At 38.8% G+C, this 19,888-nt stretch overlaps 1 protein-coding gene across 1 annotated transcript; it reads left to right on the forward strand.

Annotated features, from left to right (window-relative positions):
* The first annotated feature begins 417 nt into the window (after positions 1 to 417).
* On the forward strand, positions 418 to 10,472 carry LOC139719782 (thyrotroph embryonic factor-like). Its single transcript, XM_071631166.1, has 3 exons — positions 418 to 808; positions 6,540 to 6,908; positions 8,832 to 10,472. Exons 1-3 carry the CDS (start codon positions 688 to 690, stop codon positions 9,266 to 9,268), a joined length of 927 nt encoding a protein of 308 aa, XP_071487267.1. The 5' UTR covers positions 418 to 687; the 3' UTR covers positions 9,269 to 10,472.
* Positions 10,473 to 19,888: the final 9,416 nt, after the last annotated feature.

Here is a 19,888-nt window from a genome sequence, read left to right on the forward strand (position 1 = left end):
TATCGTCAGGGAGTGTTGTCTGAGATCGCAGTGAATGCGCACGTTACGATCGTCTCACCTACCAACGTACACAGATCAACACACACACACACACACACACACACACACACACACACACACACACACACACACACACACACACACACACACACACACACACATAATACCAACGGTACGTTCGGGCTCTCCGATCCTATCTGTCAGATGTGTACTGTTTACGTATTATACTGAGTAGTACGGATTTTATTGATTACCATTCGCATACACACTCGGCAAACGACCACTTTGCATGTATTGCCTTTGTATCCCATCCACGGATGAGAGGTCGCTCGCGCAAAGATAGTGCCGCACCGGACAGTACATGTAGTGTCGTTTACACACATTTGACGTAGGATTGGAAGCCACCGTGCACCCACAACACAAGCAGTTTATTGAGCTGATGCTGCGGCCGCGGGCGTTCTATGATCCATTGCGTTCGTCTGGTGTTTCTAGCTATCTTTATGACGAGAAACGGGTGATTTTGCCTTCTTACCTCGTCCTCTGTAACAGTTAGAATTGAGAAACAAATGATTTTCTACAGCGTAACCAGCTAGGATTAAAGAAAGACGTCATTGCGCCAGACATCAACCTAGAAACTACTAACGACGAACAATACAATACGAGTCTGATCGACGGATTTTGGCAGTCATGGATCTAATGGAGGGAATGGAAGAGCGCTTGAGCGACATTCGTGGGATAACCCTAAAATCGTTACTGGAAAATCCGAGTTTTCTGCAGCCTCCATCGGGCAACAATGATTCGAAAAAAGGTGAGACAAAGAAAGAAAATCGGCAATCTAAGTGCCTTCTTCTGTTTCAACCACCATGACCAATAAATTGTCGGAATAGACAAGTTCCAGACAAATAATGTTAACGTTAGAGATGACATTTCGTATTGTCATTGGACAGTTGTTGGGCGACTTCTATAAATTTACAGCGACGGGTGGTTGAGGTCCAACACGCTATTAAAGTTTAACGTTTGTCGTTTTGACGATAGATCTACAGTACTAAGTAGCTTCTCAATTCCCTTTTAGTAATGTTTCACGTTATAGATCTATTAATTGTTTTATCCTTCTTTTTTTAATCCGAGTCTAATTTTTTGGTTAGGTGAATGCCAAGTAAAGAGCAGGAGAGCGAAGCAAATAGCAAATGAGCTCAATCGTATCTACATAGACTGATCGACTGTTACTGTGTTGATTAAATATTACCGCCATTCAAGTTGATGATCGGAGTTTGATGAGATACGATTACGATTCAGCACTGTTACGATTATCAAGCCAAGTATTAAATACATGTGTAACTGTGCACTGCATTTATGCGAAGGGGATGATTCTGCTTACTATATGGGCATGTTAAATGTAGTGCCTGGTTCTGTTATAAATTGTACCAGCCAGAATTGGAAGTGTGAATTACACATATGTTTGCAAGTGCTCGCGCTCGCTCGTACCTGCACCTGTACCTTGGCATGGCCGGTCTCATGCTTCGAACCTACTTGTTTATGATGCCGATCCATACGTATTGTGTATGTACGTTCGTACTACTGGATACTGTACACTGCGTAGAAATTGTGTCTGCATTTTACGCATGCGCTATGCGGAGTCGCGATCAATCACGTTGCCAGCAACGTGAGAACACTCGGTACGTAAGATCTGAAGCGCTAAACGTGTACATGTGATAATGGTATAGCAAGGAGGTACTAGGCAAGTACCTCCTTGGGTACTCAGTATAGGAAGGTGTGTGTAGTTAGGAACCGCGTGCGCGGGTAGCTGATGATAACAGATACACACGCACTTGTGTGTCAATCGCATCATACAGCACACGCACGGCGTCCTGCCTAGGCCTACTGCATACTGAGTAACCAGCCTCAGATACGGCGTTTTAGTATTAAATGATTCAATGTACATGTAGCATAGCGACGCGAGGAAATACAGTAGTCGACGAACATAATTATATTGTATATGATGTATGCTTGAACAAACGGGAGTCTAGTACAGGACAGTATGGCTACCCATATGCAAATGAAATTTTGTATTAAAGCAGAAGTCATAGTCAGTATACAAATACAATTACAAATTAGCAATTACTGTGGCGTAAGGGCTCTATCACAAAATGCATTGCAGGCAATCGGCTTACACTCGGTTCCAGGAAAATCATTACCTAGACACCACCTGAATTTAAAATACCTACTGTATGTATGATGATGTCATATAAAGTCTAAGACTTGGTGTAGAGGGCCATTCAACAGTAGAACCTTTAATATTCCCTTGACTCAATGGCATACTTGCCAACTCTACCGCTTTGGGCGGTAGACCACCGCTTTTTTAGAGATTTTGACCGGCTACCGATTTTCTCTTCCAATCTACCGATTTAGTAGCAAACCTACCATAAAATGAAATAGAAGTCATATTTTCCCTTCATTGTGCGTTGATTCCCTAAAATAAGCTACAAAAATTGTAGTACATTGTAATTAGAATACTAATAATAATTTCAAGGAACTCGTTCCTCAAAAACGCCGTATTCAGCCTTCTAATATGCACACATGTATGCACACTGGAGTGGCGCACTAGTCTATCATATCTACGTGCGTGCAAGACTTACTGTACACGTATACGTGTAGCTAGAACCATGCATTAATAGTAATGTTTTGGTAGCTCACGTGTGCGTGGTGCGGCCGATGCGGCATACGGCGTGGCATGATCCCAGCCGGCCGGCCGTGTACATACGTGATTGTATTAAACGTACATGTATTTTTATATCTAACTTGTGATAACGATATGTTTGATTATTTTTTCACATATGCTTAGCCTACAAAAGTTATTTACCAATATGTCTGATTTTATTTTTATATGCATAGTCTACAAAATAGTTCATAGATTTACATGGATTATATGCTTTTTTTAATCAATACCAAGAATCCTTTAAAAAGGTTAAAAAGCGTGCACCAAATCTCATATTTTGATATTGAAAAACAAAAAAAGTCCACACCGCGGGAGGGGGGACACCCCCCTCCCACACCCTCCCCCCCCCCCCCCCCCCCCTCGCGCGCAAGCGTGCTCGGGCTTGGTCACTTCGCTCCCTCGCAAAATCTACCTCTTCAGGATTTCAAAATGTTGGCAAGTATGCAATGGTTACACACTTGTGTATGTCAGTTTTGTCTAGTTATACATGTTTGTACATGCAGGCTTAACCCAGCGTTTTCAAAAGTGTGGGGGCCCACTTCTGGGTTTCATGAGCTACAATGTAACAAGCAAAAAAAAAAAGGTCCTCGGCTCAGCTCATCTCTCCCCTTCCATTTCTGGGTTTTTCACTGTTCAGCTGACAAGCAAAAAAAACACACACACACAAAAAGGTCCTCAGTGGAAAAACATAACCTAGGTACCGGGCTCACACTTCAAGATCTCTATTTCTATTTAGTGCCACTTACGTACTTCCGGGTTAAAAAAATTGTGGGGGCCCAAAGTGATAACACCTTATGCATTTCTTTGTATTGTGCACAAAAAATGTGGGGGCCCAAGCCCCCACGGCCCCCACGGTTTTGCTGGCCATGTAAAGGGTATGAAACACAATGTTCAATGGTATTTTAGAGCTGTTGTTATCTTTTCTAATCAATAATAGGCCATTCAGTTGAAAAACAACAATGTTTTATTCAAAGAGCATTCACTATTTAAAGTGACCATCATAGTAACATGTACATGATACATGTCAACACAACTTGTAGATGGCTGTCTAGCATTGCATAATCATTAATGTTACCCCCAAATTGTTCATTTTCGTGAAAAATCTAATTGCTTCTTTGCAGAAATTTTGGGCAAAGTTACAGATCTGTTTCTCTCAGTCTCATGACATTAAACTGTTCTAAAAGAAAACATATGGGGGTGTACAATGTACTGTACATGTACAGTACCTTGGAAACAGAAAATTACACATCATCTTTGTAATTGACATCCCTATACAGCCTGTATAGTGAAATGTACATTGTGCATGTACACTTTTACTTTTGAAATGCCCTGTTACTTACAGTGTACAATGTATAAGGCCCATTCTAAATGTGAAATATAGTGTACACAATTTGTACGAGATATGAAACTCGTCACGCTGACGAGTTAGGTGATACGCTTGGGGTGATCAGGTGTCGGTCATCTGTGATCGACAAAGAAAAGAATGTGATATAGGCACCTTGATGTTATATTGAGCGTACATGCAAAACCGTTTCTCTAACCACTCGGCCACGGGACATCCCCGGAAATCGTAAGGCAAAAAAGAAATGTATGGATATTACAGGGGGAAAAAGTCAATGCCCACTCAACAATCGTGGCCGCGTGAACATGTATTGCATTGCTAGACGGAAATGCGGCCTTGTAACGACTGATGTCGCTATGCCATTTCTGGCAACTTGGGAAAAATACGCGCCGTAGACATAAAGCCTATAATCGGCTGGTTTTGATACCTTGCCTTTAATCACAATTTCCAGTGTGATGACGTCATCAAAGTACAAAACAATGACATGGTCTTGAAAGACAAATGTTCAAAGTACAACACCTCCGTCGTCGTCATTACATACTACGATCGGTTAGACAAAGTGAGCCTGCAAAATTTTGCAGCAGTCGAAGCAATGTGGTCTCCAACACAAAAAAGAGGGATATGGTGTGTGTCTGTGTGTCTGTGTGTCTGTGTGTGTGTATAGGTGCGTTTATATACGAACGTGATTTCTAAATGGACGAATATGTAATACAAAATTGAAGAAAAAAAGTAAAATAGCTAAGTATTTTGTTTCGTGATCTTGTGGGGTTCGAACCCGCAACCTCACGTCTCTGAGACGTCGCCTTTAACCACTCGGCCATACGTCTCGGCGAGAAAATATGAGGAACGTAAACTTATGTATGTGAAAGCTGAATCGGAAATCGTTTTGTCCACATTCCATTCTCATTTTCAGTTTTAAACTGCAAAATTGTCAACCTGATGAGGAGATTTCGAAGAAGAAAATGCATGATTATTGCAGCTTATTGTCTCAGCTACAACATACTTAAGTTTCAGAGGAAATGAAGCAGAATCAGCTGAGATAAAGGTGCTTAAACGTTGTCAAGTCAATGCATGGTTTTAAAAAAGATCCCCTCCCATAGACATAACACGTAAACTTGTCCGATTTTGCGTCTTTACCTTTAATCACAATTTAAAGTATGATGACGTCATTAAATTTCAAAACCATGACATGGACTTAAAAGGCAAATGTTCAAAGTACAACATATCTGAATTTGGGATAATATTGAGCTTAAACAACAGAGATACGAGCAAATGAATGTCAGAAACAGTACCTCAAAAAAATTAATTCCACTTTTTTGATTTCAGATGATGATATGATGACGTCATAATGTAATTATGGAAATATTAATACTTGAAACGTTATTTCCAATTCATATGTTTTTGTAATATGCAATAAAAACATAGGGTAACCAGACGTTTTAAAGAGCTATGGCGAAATAAACAAAAACATGTTTTTCGCTATATTTGCACAAAGACGCGCACACGAAATTTCAACTTTGACGCCAACGCATTCCTTTGTTATAGGTCAAAATTGATCGGAAATCAATGGATATTGTTACTTAATGTATCAGGAATCCAAATCTGTCAAAAAATGTGCATTTTCAGTTTGCTTACGCGCACTACGCGCGAAAATGTGCGGACGGACGCGAACGCGCGAAACGCTTAAAATTGTCTGAAACTTCGAGATTTCCCATTGGTAAGTTGTTTTGAGCCTTTTAAAAGTTTGACGCGCGCGTACGCGCGCGTAATAATGTCTTAGGTAATTAGCATTAAAATGTATGATAGAGCGTGACCTGAACTTAATGTCCGCCGAAAATGATACAGACATGACCTTTAGATATGAAGTTATGATCGATCATGTAACATGGTCCGAAAATCACAAAATGGCGCCTAGATGACGTCATAGATATGTTACTGTCATGAAAACCTTATTGTGGCTAGATTTTGTCATGAGACATGTTCCCTGAAAATGTCATGTTATTCCGTAATGTCATTCTTGAGATATTGATGACACAAAATTGTCCAGAAAGAAAGAAGAATAAAAAGAAATAAAGAGAGATTTTGACAATCACAATAGGTGATACGCTGATAGCGTATCACCTAATTATAGCAAAAATGAATACAATGTATCAGGATGTACTAGCTTCCCACCTACAGTGCTCAGTGCACTGCAAACTTCAAAACTGCATGACATGTACACATACATGTAGATTTCTCTGTTCAGTGCTGTACTTTACAATCAGGAATTTAATCACTTGTACATCACAGGTACAATTCATACTGCAGTCTGTACCATAGTACTGGGTGCAATGCCAAGAAATACATGTATGACAATGCCAGATATCATTGTACAGTCATCTTTGCTTTTACAAAATTTGACCACTTCATATCATGATTGTTCTTCACACAGAGACTTTCAGCCGTATTCTTTCATGTTTTTTTTCCTTTCCTGTGTCTTAGGCAAGGACAAAGATGGCAAGAAAGACAAGGAGGCTGGCCTTCTCGACAGCTTCGACTACTGCTCAGAAGACATGGCAGCGGCCTTCCTCGGCCCCTCACTCTGGGAAAAGACACCGTACGACGACCTCAAGCTAGAGTACATGGACCTGGACGAGTTCCTGACCGAAAATGGAATATCTGTTATGGACGGGAAGAACGGCAACAGTGAGAAGTCGTCTCAGGAGGAAAGAGCTTTGCCCACCGAGGAACCACAATCACCAGACCCCGAGATCGATCAGCCGTCCCCTCAGTCCATTCAGGCCGCTTTGAACATCCCATCCCCCACCCCAAGTCCACCTCCCCCTAGCTCTCCTGACAGTATTCCAGAAGGTATGTTTGATGTCCAGTAATACTGCATTGGCAGCGCTTTTGCATAAGATATACATACTGTAGGGCCTACAATGTACATGTACATGTAATATCCAACTTGTTTGATATACAAATGTATATACATTTTGTAGTAAAAATTCTTTGGTGCTTAAGAATTCTTCTCCCTCCCATTTTCATCTGTGTTACACAACATGAATTTAAGCAGTTTGATGGACTTCGAAATTATATCTTGTTGCACACAAGAATAGCAGTTTTTTTTTTTTTTTTTTTTTTTTTTTTTTTTTTGTTGAGATCATGTCTTGTTATGATGTGTCTCAATACCGTTGCATGCCAGTGAATTAATATCACTCATAGTGGAATCTAAGGTAATTTCTTGTAAGGTCAGACTCGTTTAGGGCTGGTCACCATAAATTGCTGTCACCAGCATACTACATGAGGAACATGTGCATTGTAATGTTCCCCATGTTTTCAAAAGAGGGATCTTGTCACAAAGTACGTTACGCCTGTCAGTTTCACACTCATCTTTCTCTTCAATTTTCTCTTCAATTTCTCTGAGATGCATTAAAAGGTACTGTGTAAGAGGGTTTCTGTGTGAACAAAAATATACATCTGAGCTGCATGGTCCACCTACCAAAGTACCTACATTGTATAGTACCTAAGTACATGTACATGTCATGAAATCAGAATCCCTATTCCCTGATACATGTATTTTGTTTTTAAAAGAGGCTTAAAAAAAACAAGGAGTAGGATTTAAGCTAAGTACTGTAAATGCTGATTGCTTAAAAAAGTGTGACATCTGTGAGTGCTCAGACTTGTACTACACTGTCAGAGCTACCAAGTCTCGCGCATTCTGCGTGAGACTCAAGCATTTAGGGGCCATCTCACAATCTCACACATGGCACCCATTTTTCTCACGCATCGGGCGAAGTCTGCAACTTGGGCCTATGATAATGAGCATAGCTCAAAAGATTAAAGTGATAGTTGCAATCGGAGGTGTATTTCCCTTTTGTCTTTCAAAATAAGTAAAAAATAGTCACTTTTTAGTATGCACCTGATCACACCATTAAGAGCTTAAAATTGAAAAAGCTCCCTACCGTGTGAGGCCACAGGGGGGAAAAAGCCCTCCCACACCCTCTCTCATGCGCACATTAGCGCGCCGAGATGCCAAGTCATGAAAATCTCACTCATAAAATGTTTTTGAACTTGGCATCCCTGCACTGTATGTTCATTAGAGGGTATTTCCCAAATGCAGATGTGGTAGAATAAAGCATTCATTGAACAATTAGCCAAGATTTTTTTTTTTTTACACAGTAATGTATGTTCATAAATTCCTTGATAGTGACAGTGTAATTTTCAAAACTTGTGCATGCTTGTGTACACATGTACGTGTACATGTAATGTGTGTATTTTTATGCATGTGAACATCATTCACAAAATTCTGCTGTCTTGAAATAATGTCCTTACAATATGAGTGTGAGTTTATCAGTATGTACACTAAAACCAAAAGATGAATTCCTGATATCATACAAACTTCCTTGTAAAAAAAAAAAAAAAAAAAAGTCATATTCTCCCATGATTGATTTTCTTTTTATTAACAAAGAAATCTGTTGCACTGCTGTGTGTAGCACAGTGTTCATACAATGTATGCCTGCCATGTACAATAACATCATCTTACAATGTTCAGGGACAAAAGGCAGTGCTTGATATTGCATGCCCACTGTGATTTTCGTAGAAACTTGTCAATAACCAAAGCATCTGAATCCAGATACTTACTGTTCTTCAAATTTGCCCCTGATAATCAATCGAAAAACATGTTTGATTTACTTTTTTGATAAAAAGTATCATTTGTACATAATATGTTTAAAAGAGAGAGACTTTTTAGTAACTGGTGGCTAATTTGTTCTTCCTGCTACTACTTTGCAGTTGTCATCCCAAGTGGAATGAGTCCTGTGCGAGATCCCAGTCCAGTTCACATAGACGTGCAATTCAACTTGACCGACACTGATGTCGCACTGGCCACAGCTCCAGGTCAGGATAAGTTTGACCCCAAGGAGTGCAATTTCACTGAGGAGGAGCTGAAACCGCAGCCCATGATCAAGAAGTCAAAGAAAGTGTACGTGCCTGATGAACAGAAGGACGAGCGGTACTGGGAGAGGCGACGGAAGAACAACATCGCAGCTAAGAGGTCACGGGACGCCCGCCGCATCAAGGAGAATCAAATCGTCATCCGAGCAGCTTACCTTGAGAAAGAAAATGGTGCCCTCAAGGAAGATATCCTCGATTTGAAAAAGGAAAATTCCACACTGAAGAAGATAATTGCGACGTACGAGAAGCGCCTCAACATGATGAAAATGGACTAGCATTGCTGTAGCACAGTGTACTTTATGTCAACCAAAGAGTTGTCGTTTTGGTAGCTATCTGCACCCAGTTCTCACAAGCAAGTGAAAGATAATCTCTTGGATTACGCTTTTTCATTCGAAGTGAATCCTGAGAAAGAATGCAGCTAACATATAGGCTTTGCTCCAGACAGAATTTGCTTCTTGTTTTTTTACGGGATGACTGGATACGTATTACCCTTCTACGTAGTCCTACAAATTTGTGAGAGCTGATCGCTGCTCCCTTGTGACATTTTGGTATGCTGGACAGTCATAGCCGATGACAGTGCTTAAGTGTCCATGAACACATGCCATATCTCAGTGAGATGGTTGTCCTACCACTGACCAAGTCAACTATCACCTGGGCACGGAATACATTGTGTACTTCAGACTCCAGTTTCACCAGTAATCTTGCACATTGGGCAGTTACAATTTAGAAAAATCACACACATTTTACATCTCCCATGCACTTTTAGTCTCCTGCCCTATTGTCATGAGGCTAACTGATAACAACACATTCTACATGTACTGCATGTACCAGCAGATTTGTGAACACCACCAATTATTTTTCTTTCCCTTTCTGTTAACTATATTGTTATATTTGTTGTTGTTTTTTTAACTCAAAGCATTTCCATGTGAGCAGACTGCCCCGGGAAGTTGTGAAAAGTTTTATAACATACACGCGTACAAAGTCCCCAAAGTTTGATCAAAGTGGAGAATGTAAAGACTAATAGGGGGCATTTTTAGATTACATGTAGGTATTCCACTGTAGTATCGTGTAAGAAATGAAATGAAATGATACTCATTTGCTTTCTGCCAGAGGCAGTTTTTTTTTTAGTTTTTGTTTCTTCCTGATGTTAGAACCTATTGCGAAGACCAAATACAAATTTGTGAAAAAGAGACAGTGGTATTTTTTAAATTTGGAGCCACATCATGTGTGCAAACTTACACATGTACAATGATGTATCCCATGCCATTCCAGCGTGCAAGTTCCCTGCATTTTTGATTGGCCACTCCTGTTGACGCATTTTCAAGATGACGTAATGTTGCATCACAGTTGTGTCTTTTTTTATTTGGTGCATCTGGTTGGTCATTAGATTGTAGAAAGTGCTGTCTTACCATTTGACACATGTGAATGCATATTAGCATGTGTCCATATCAGGAAAGACACATTTCTAATTCACCCCCCCCCCCCCCACCCCCAAAAAAAAGAAGATTAATGTAGAGAGTAGATGAGAGCACTCGTCTATGTTGTGAGCAGGTTCAATTTTGCAACTTCTACACGTAAGTCCAGTCTTTGTGCCGGGTTTGAGAAAGTTCCTGGTTTTTATTGTGAGATTTTGAACTGTAACAAAAAAGATGTCCATTCAGGAGTTACAGGTATGCCGATGAATATACAGTATGTGTATACATATGTGCATATTTGTAAGATTTTGCTTTGCACTTGATTGTTGGAGGTGATAGTGCACAAAGAGCTGCGAATTGTACAGTGTATCAGAAAAGCAAGATTTTCCCTTGTGCTTTGCAGTTAATTGTACATAGCCAAGTTACAGTACACATATTATCAATGTGCTATGAAGCTTCTGTGATGGCAAATGCGTATTGCTTCTGAAGTATGTCACAGTCTGTGTTGCAGTTTTATGGGAGGATAATATTCAGCTGAAACCTCTTCTAATGGAAACTGTACTTGACTGAAGCAAGATATTTCAACAATGCAAATGCATCACATTTGGATATGTGGTTGTGCCGGGTTGTTTGCTTTTTTTTTGGGGGGGGGGGGAGGTTGAGGAGTTGGGGCTGTTATGTAATGCTCTTTTTAAAAATTTCATTATTATTCATCCAGCAGCTAATGTCAGACCAGTATTTGAGGACCCAAGAGAATCTGGTGTCAGAGAGCTACATGAAAAGTGTTAAGTGTAAATACTTTGTACCTACAGACACTGTAATCAAGTATCTGTGTTTGGTGTTTACATGACCAGGAGTAACCTCACACCACCTTCCCCCTACCTGCAACAAAATAAAATAAAGCAAAAAGAAAAAAATAATAAAGAGGGAAAGGGGATTGTCAGTAAAGCAGTCTTGTACATGGGCATTGTTTTACAAGCCATTTTATTTGCAGTGTGTACAGTATGCTTTAATTTGAATGCCCAGGTTAATGAAGAAGAAAGAAGTACAGGAAACAGAATAACGGTATTAAAATCCTTTAATACTGTATTAACACATTCAGGGACATAGAACATGTTCATCTTGTCTTTACCAACCCCACCCTTCTGTTGTAGCCCCTTTGAAACAACAACAACAACAACAACAACATTCATACAGCTTGTTTTACAAGCAGTCCTTCAGAGAGTTGTAGTTATGGTTGGAGATAAAATATCTGATGTGATGATGGATGTGAAATGCGGAGAGACACAGTAAGTGAGCATAAATCAAGTGTTATAGAGATGCACACCTGCACACTTGTAAATAGATACATGTAATGTGGTACATTTTGTCAAGTGCACCTTAATGCTCAGGAAATTGGTAACTGCCAGAGATTGTGAATCAAATTGGTACTATTTTTCTGTTGTAAGCTGGCAGAACATTGTTTCGTGTTCCCAAGAATTTAGGAAGACTTGTGTCCGACAATTTTGGTGTCGGCTTGATATAGCCCTGCATAAAGCTGGTTTGGTAATTCAGTGTTTCTGATTACCGTATGTGTACATGAGGATATACACTAGATATTCACGTCACCATAGTGAATGTTGATAGCTGTAGAGTTAGTTTAATGTGTGGTATGGGTGTCTCAGATTTTTTCCCCCCGATTGTAGATGTGTGCACCAATCACCCAATTCCAGAAGGACTTGAGCATTGCTCTTTGACTATGACAGAAGTGAAAGCACACATTGTGTAGACATGGTGAATACATCTTTAATAGCCAATGAGTCTTCTTGTACAAGTCCATAATTTGTTGGATAGCCTGATGTTCATGGAAGTGTGATGTGACTGTTGTTTGATGACCCAAATTCGGCACATTTTATCCAATCACAACGCATTGAAGGTACGTGTATTTTGCCACTAACACCCAAGTTTTGCTGATGGGTGTTTATGTGTCAGTGTACAAATGTGATAGAAAGTGATCTGTTAAAACCTCGCTCTCACAATTTATGAGTTGGTGCCATTGTGTACCTACGCTTGATTATTCTGATAAGAATTGGCTTTGTATCTTCCATTCTTTTTTTTTCTAATTTTCTGCCCTTTCTCCTTAACCAAGATCTATACCAGTATCTGTCTGTCATTTTCAATAAATGTCCAGATAATATAGGAATGTTTTGGCATGTCACATATGCAGTCGATGTTGATAGGGATAAAGGTGTCAGTCACAAAAGATAGCCGAGAACTACAGCACAGTAGGGTGGCTTTTGTTTCTCCTGTCCTTACATTACCTGCATCCACCCCTTTGCAGTCGCTGTGGCATGAAGCACTCTGCCCGGTTCATTCCATTTTCACGAGCGTGTGGGGCTCATGGTGGGAGATATACAATGTATTGGTGCCATTCATTGACGTGGAAAGCTAGGTTTTCTCCTGGTGGTGCAGACTGCCAGCTAGACCTCCCTGTGCAGGTGCTTTACTACACGTATAATGCCAAAATCAATGCTGCACAGTAGTCATGAACGTGACCCCTCAAATACAGAAATAGAAGAGCTAATTTTAACACTTGGAAGAACGACTGGTAGTGCTTTGCTATTAAGGTACATTGTGCTGCATGGGAGATTGTACATGTAGTTCCTTTTTGCATTTGAATTTCAGACGATGCTGCTGTGACAATGCTGAATTATCTCATTGTTATGGACTGCTGTACCGCCATGGCAACTTTCCTTTTCTATCGCTGCTGCCATGACAATCCTAACATCGTACCAGTTCAATCAAAGATAGAGGCATGCTCATATCATTTACTGAGACAAGCAATATACAACTTTGTATTCTTACACAATTCCAACAGCATTGTACATGCATATCCTGCTCTCTTTTCATCATGTCCTTTCTGTATACAGTCGCTACAACTCCCTCCTTTTTTTTTTCTCCCTCTCTCTCTCTTGTGCAGTTTTTGTCCAATTCTTCTTTGATAAGATATTTTAATTTTGTAGAACAATTCCACCAGCTTTGTTGTTTGTAAATGATTCATGTTAAGAATTGAAAGTGTAACTCCAATGTCGTGCTTCACAGTTTGAGGAAGAATGTACAAAAGCAGTGAACTGTTTTATCTCATTTTCTGCCACTTATGTTTCATGCAGTTTGTTCTCGTGCTAGAACTGATGCATAAACTTGTGAAAAGTTGGTCATCAGTTGGTTCATTGGGCTGTTCTCAGATGATGAAATTGTGACTTTAGATCTTGTGGTTGTAGTAAATCTGTGCCTTGGTGGTGTAGTGTGCTGGGATCGGACGTCTCAAATCTACACCTATAGTAGAATATTAGGTTAAGTATATTTTTGTTTTCAAACAGTATTTCAGTGTGTGTGTGCCATTCGGCAGCGTTGTAAATACGACTTGATGAGTTAAGAAATACTGAAACAATGACCGTGAATGGGATGAGGCATTCATCTTCATTAGAGATACAAAAACTAGAACCAATTGCAACATCAAAGAGACAACATATACACAGCACAATCAGAGAAAAGAAAGAGCTATTGTTCCAAAGAAGCAGAACTTGACACACATGTTAGGCAATTTAGATGCTCTGATTTGACCAATCCTACTCTGTCATTTATAAAAAGGCACATCATCACACTTTCATGGACTTGCATTGAGAACCAGTACGTCCAACTGTTTCTGGTGGATTAACTTTCCTCTTGATCCCTCAGAGTACATGTAACACATTAGTAAGGATTGTTAGTACATTGTTCATCAGAGACTTACATGTTTGAATGTTCACTTTGTTTGTTAGTTTTTTTATCTTTGAAGGATTTTGTGTTGTGTAAACAACAATAATTGCCATGCACAATGCACCTCACTTTGAGAAAACAGATAATGTGTAAATAAGATTGCTGTATAAATAAAGAGTTCTATGAGCTTATTTGGAGACAGGAAGAGTCTATTTTGTGATAGAAACTTCTGTGCACCTCAGGGCAAGAAGTGGTGAAACTATTGATCAGAGGTGTGGGCAGCTGGAGAGTGGTTATATTTTTTTGAGTTGTCCCCCTTTTATAAAAAAAAAAAAGCTTCTCGGGTAAGGGTACATGTATTTTCAAAGCTCACCACAATACCACACACCCTGTGCATATGCCTTACTAATTGAGATGGCTCCCGTGGGTTGATGACATAAGTTCAAGTTCATATCATTTCCTTATCAGTATTCTTGGTTGTTATAACTTATATATATGTTTCCCAATTTTTCCTGTAAAATGCATTTGAAAACTTGTGTTTGAAGAAGAAAGAAGAAAATAAAGAATATTACAGGGTACATTGCCCCCAAACTATGCTCCATTTAATATCGCAAAAAATAGATATATTTTTTGACATCTTATCATGACCATCAGAGGTAAATGAAAGATGAGGAAATGTATACATCAAAGATATGTGAATCATTTTCATCGTCAACATGCCTGTTGTTATTTGTTACATTTGTACAGTCTGTACATACAGAATCAAGGTGATGTGATTAAAGAAAGAACGAACAAATGTTGCCTCCCTGAGAAAAGAAAGAGGAAGAAAAAAATTCCAGCTGTTTTTGTGACCTGTAAGGTGTGAAAACAAAAAGCAATTATTGCTGTATTTCTTTTAATGAGGTAACTAATGAGAAAAGATGATTTAATCAGAAGAGGTGACATCTGTGTTAGTGTAAAAGATCATTAGTGTACATTTGTGTGAGAATCATAAAAATCTTGATGGGATTTGGACTGGGAACATGACAGCTTTGGAAGGACAATTTTGGAGTAAACAGTATGATGTCATTCATCATGGATGGATTATATTATTTTTTTTCTGTAGAGACATTGATGTGTACAGGGGTATATTTGGTAATATGCTAGCTTTATCTTGATGTGAAATAAATATATACATGTACATTGCACCTGTAAATGAACTATTTTTGTGTTTTGTGTGCTATTCTGCCTCTTAAGTAGGTTGTAGCAGTTTATTGTATCCAATAACACATCATTCTAATTTCCCAAGTCATTCTCGAGTCAGTATCTGTGATGTACCTGGCCGTGTAGGAATTTCAGTACAATGTAGTTGTAAGAGTGAACAGGTTGATGACTGCTCCAGTGAACTGAATGAAGCAAAGCTTGCTACGGAAGCAACTTTTGCGGTATATCCGTTGTACGTGAGAGATGGTTAATGAATGTGAAGTGATAAAAGCTATGGTGTAACCTCTGAGTGACCTCTTCATTACCAATGGACACACATGTACACACACACACACACAGGCATGCGCGCAACACTGCATTGAGTGCATTTATGCAGATTTGACAATAGATCTCAAATGATTAGTGTACGTATTTCCGCATGAAGTACAGAACAATGTACTACAATGTATTGAAAACTAACCAAAGCAAATCTCATCCATTTTTATAGCAATGAAAAGGTTGCAATTGCACTAATGCATGCCCTTGCATGTTTCCATAGTTTACCTGTGTTCAACCCCTAAAATACTAGGTGTTACAAAAAACATTTCCTACTTTTGATCCTTTATAGTTCAGAAACTATTAGATAACACTAACATTGATATGAGCAATAGCTGAATAGTGTACAATTTTGTTGGAGGTAAATGAAAGCATGGTTCAGTTTCATTAGATTCAGCATTAATTTTTCAGTTAGGTTCCAGATTTTGCTCTATTTTCAACCCTCTGTACAAAACTTCAACTTTGCACAGGGGGGTTATTGGTGTGTATAGGATAGGAGTGTGTTGTTGATACCCAGACAATGGTCCTGGACAATGGCCAGGATTGGAATGCTCTATTACATATTTATGAGGAATTCCACCATCACACCTAGTCTTTATTCATTCTGAAATACGGTGTATGCAAGCACATGGAAACATGGAAACATGTGCTTACTTTTTTCATGTGCATGCATTTCACCCTGTGTCATGAATTCAGACTAGCAGTGCTTAGGGCAATCCACATGAATAATTAATAAAGCATTCATGTGCCTTGCAGCAGGAGCTCTGAACAGGTGGTAGCCATGTCCATTGTTCGGGGTCATTGTAAGCACACACTCACATACACATGATTGGTTCCTGTATAAAGTTCAATTTTTGTACAGAAGGTTAAAATTTGCTCAAAATCTGGAATCTAACATTGAAATAAATCATTAATTTCATGAAACTAATACGTTGTATAGCCTTTCATATTCAAATCACCTCAAACTAAATTGTACACTATTCAGCTATTACTCTTATCAATGACAGTTTAATCTGATACAAAGTTTTTGAACTATTAAGAATCAAAAGTGGGAAATGTTTTTGTAACACCTAGTACTACATTTGAATGCATGTACGAACAAAAGCACAATAAACACTTGTGTATAAAGCCCTGCACTATAAACAGAGTCACACGAAAGGGGTACAAAAAATTGGAGAGAGAGAGAGAGAGAGGGGGGGGGGACGGAGATAGTGCCAGACACACACACACACACACACAGTACGGACGTAATGGTGCCCAAAGACCTGGGGGTCACCCACAGATACATTACAATCACTCCCGAGGGTGAAATAGACATAACAGACAAAATAAAACTTACAGTAGATTGACAATTGCCGATAAAGGTCTGATTATCTTTATATACAGTGTAAGAGAGTCATAAATGCAGCCGAGAGCGAGAGAGAAAGAAAAGGGAGAGAGAGATTAAAAAAGAAGAAGAATAGATTGATAGAGACGGAGACAGACGGAGACTGGCACAATGAGGATTTTTTTTTAAATTGAAAAACATGATCAAAAACACAATGCCCCATATACAAAATTGTATGCAATTCCGGGTCATGTACTTACATCAGTGATTGGTTATTATGCCACACAAAGAAAAGTTGGAGTTACATGCTGTTATGATTGAAAGGAAATGTATCATCTCACATCCGTTATAATGGAGAAGATTGTCTCTCTAATTTGGTTCAATCAAGATGTTTTAACATTTAAATCCAACAACGTGGATTGCACAAGCAATGTTTTGTAGTGGATTTACGTGTAACCAATCCGTGAAGATAAACTAATACAGTGTTACAGCGAAAAGAGAAGCATTATTATTCTAATTCTTTGACAGGTACTTAATGTATTCAGTAAATTACATATGACGACCAGCCGCACAATCGGGTAGCAAGAATCTTACGCAAGAGCTGTACACAAGGTGTTTGATAAATCCCAATATTGTCAGCCTGACCTCCTTTTTGTTAAATCCATTTTCCATTATCCACATTTCATACAATTTTACACTCAATTTACAAAAGTACAAAACAAAATAGTCAATTTGAGACGGATTTTGTAAACAAATACATGTATGAATAACGTGTAGAACCTCATAATAAATGTAGAAGCGTGCAGAATGTAGGCTCCATAGTAATGAGGAGTTTTACAGAATGTATAATGTGACGAAAAATGTCGAAACATACGAGAACACAAAATGTCGATAGAGTAGTAAAGAAATAACAAAAAATACAACGTTATAGAGTGTTCATAATTGAACCTACTGTAATAAAACTTAGTAACAATTTGGTACAACAACCAGAATGAGGCTTCCTCATTATGGGTACACAAAGATATTTTCATTGATCAAATTAGGGTAACAATTAAACGTATATAAAGATTTAAAAAAATGGCTCTGAACAAAGGAACACAGAGGACTTGGTTGACATAACTCATTCCAAAATGAAGGGCCTGCTGTAAAAGTAATTACTAAAACTATAATGAACAGGGGAATTATAGGATCCAATGTGTCTTCCAGGACAAGTATGATTATTTCTAACAAACATTGAGGAAAAATTTTGCTCTTCAGGCAGGTCGCCTATTCAACTTAACTTGATTAATTCAACTGAACATATAGAATATAAATATGTCAACGTGTCACAATTACTATTTGATTTTTTTTTTTTGCAATTTACTGGAAAGAATATATCATTTATATAATCCATGCGCACGATTTGTTTTCCGCGAGGCTTTTTTGGTCTTTGAGCGACTTCCGTAGACCAGGTCGCTGATAAACATCGCCAAATATCGTCGAAGGCGATATTCAACGACGTCAGGAGAAGAAGTGCAGGTGTATATAATGCCTCATCTGATGGGAAACATGCTGAATGTTGCGAATTGGATGGTATCTGTGGCTACCTGTCCGGCTTTGCTTGTTTGTTTGTTTGTTTGTTTGTTTGTTTGTTTGTTTGTTTGTTTGTTTGCTTGTTCAATTTTTCACGGATTGTCGAACTCGCTGATCGATCGATGACCACTTAGTGCAAATTGCCGTGTATTTGTTCAGAACCACTTATCAATGTGTTTACACGATAATTCAATTGATTTGAAATCATTATGAACAGGGAAACGAAATCTTTATTTGATGCATGATGAAATGGAAGCACTTCTCAGAGCATTTGAATATAACACATAATCACTGTATTGTCAATCTTGAATATAGAGATGACGATAAATCTAAGTGTAAGAGGGAAGAGTACCATTAATTGACAAACATCTAGGCCTATATACATCTTGATCGACTTCTGGAAATTCAATTGAATCCCATATATACCAGATTATCATGGATTTCGGATTCTCTTCATGTTTCAGACTTGTCAATACACAAAACTGGAAGGAAGTACCATCGACATGTCTTGGACAGACATCTCAATATTATGGCATCATTTCTATGAAGGATGAAAAAATGAATGATTGAATGACAGAATGAATGAATGAAAGAAGGAATTAATGAAGGAATTGTATCATCCAATACAGCAAATAATCTGTTTATGCACGTTTACTGCCATATTCAGTTACATACAGAAAAGCAAGGAAAATAGGAACCAGGAAATAACATGAATGCTAGTAAAGTCTGGCCCCTTGGTTAAGCAGTTAAAACAACCAGCAGGGCCTCAGCAACAGCTGTCACTTATGAATTCAGAATAAAAAGCTACCACAATTCCGAACCACTTGGGGCTGGAGGGGGGGGGGGGGAGGAGAGGTGAGGGGGACTAAATTACTTCGTTTTAGAGATTGACATGTAGACCCTATGCATATCCAGTGATTTCTGTTTATCTTAATATGGCGACAGAGCAGTAAATAATATTCTATCCTATTATTCAATTTACTATCTTTTCATTATACGCCTCAGTCTAATGGATTAAATCTGACTAGTGCCATGATATAGCATGCCATGAAACTATTACATCTTTTTGGTGGTTGACAATAAAAAAATCTTCTGGATTGAAGGATGATGTCTAAACCTCCATCATCTCGTTATATGCCTGGCGTGATATATCGTCAAAACATGAAGATGCAATGCTTCAAGGTTAATTGTCCTTCCTCCTACGCACCAGACTGATCAATAAGATTTAATATCGTAATCATGTTTGGTCATTGCAGAACTCCATGAGCATAGTCATACCATCGTGTGTGTGATGATGCGCGCATCATGCATTTGTATTTACCATG

Source organism: Diadema antillarum, unplaced genomic scaffold, assembly GCF_040938485.1.
Source record: "Diadema antillarum isolate AM-2024a unplaced genomic scaffold, OU_Dant_1.0 scf00000114, whole genome shotgun sequence".
Classification (NCBI taxonomy): Eukaryota; Metazoa; Echinodermata; class Echinoidea; order Diadematoida; family Diadematidae; genus Diadema; species Diadema antillarum.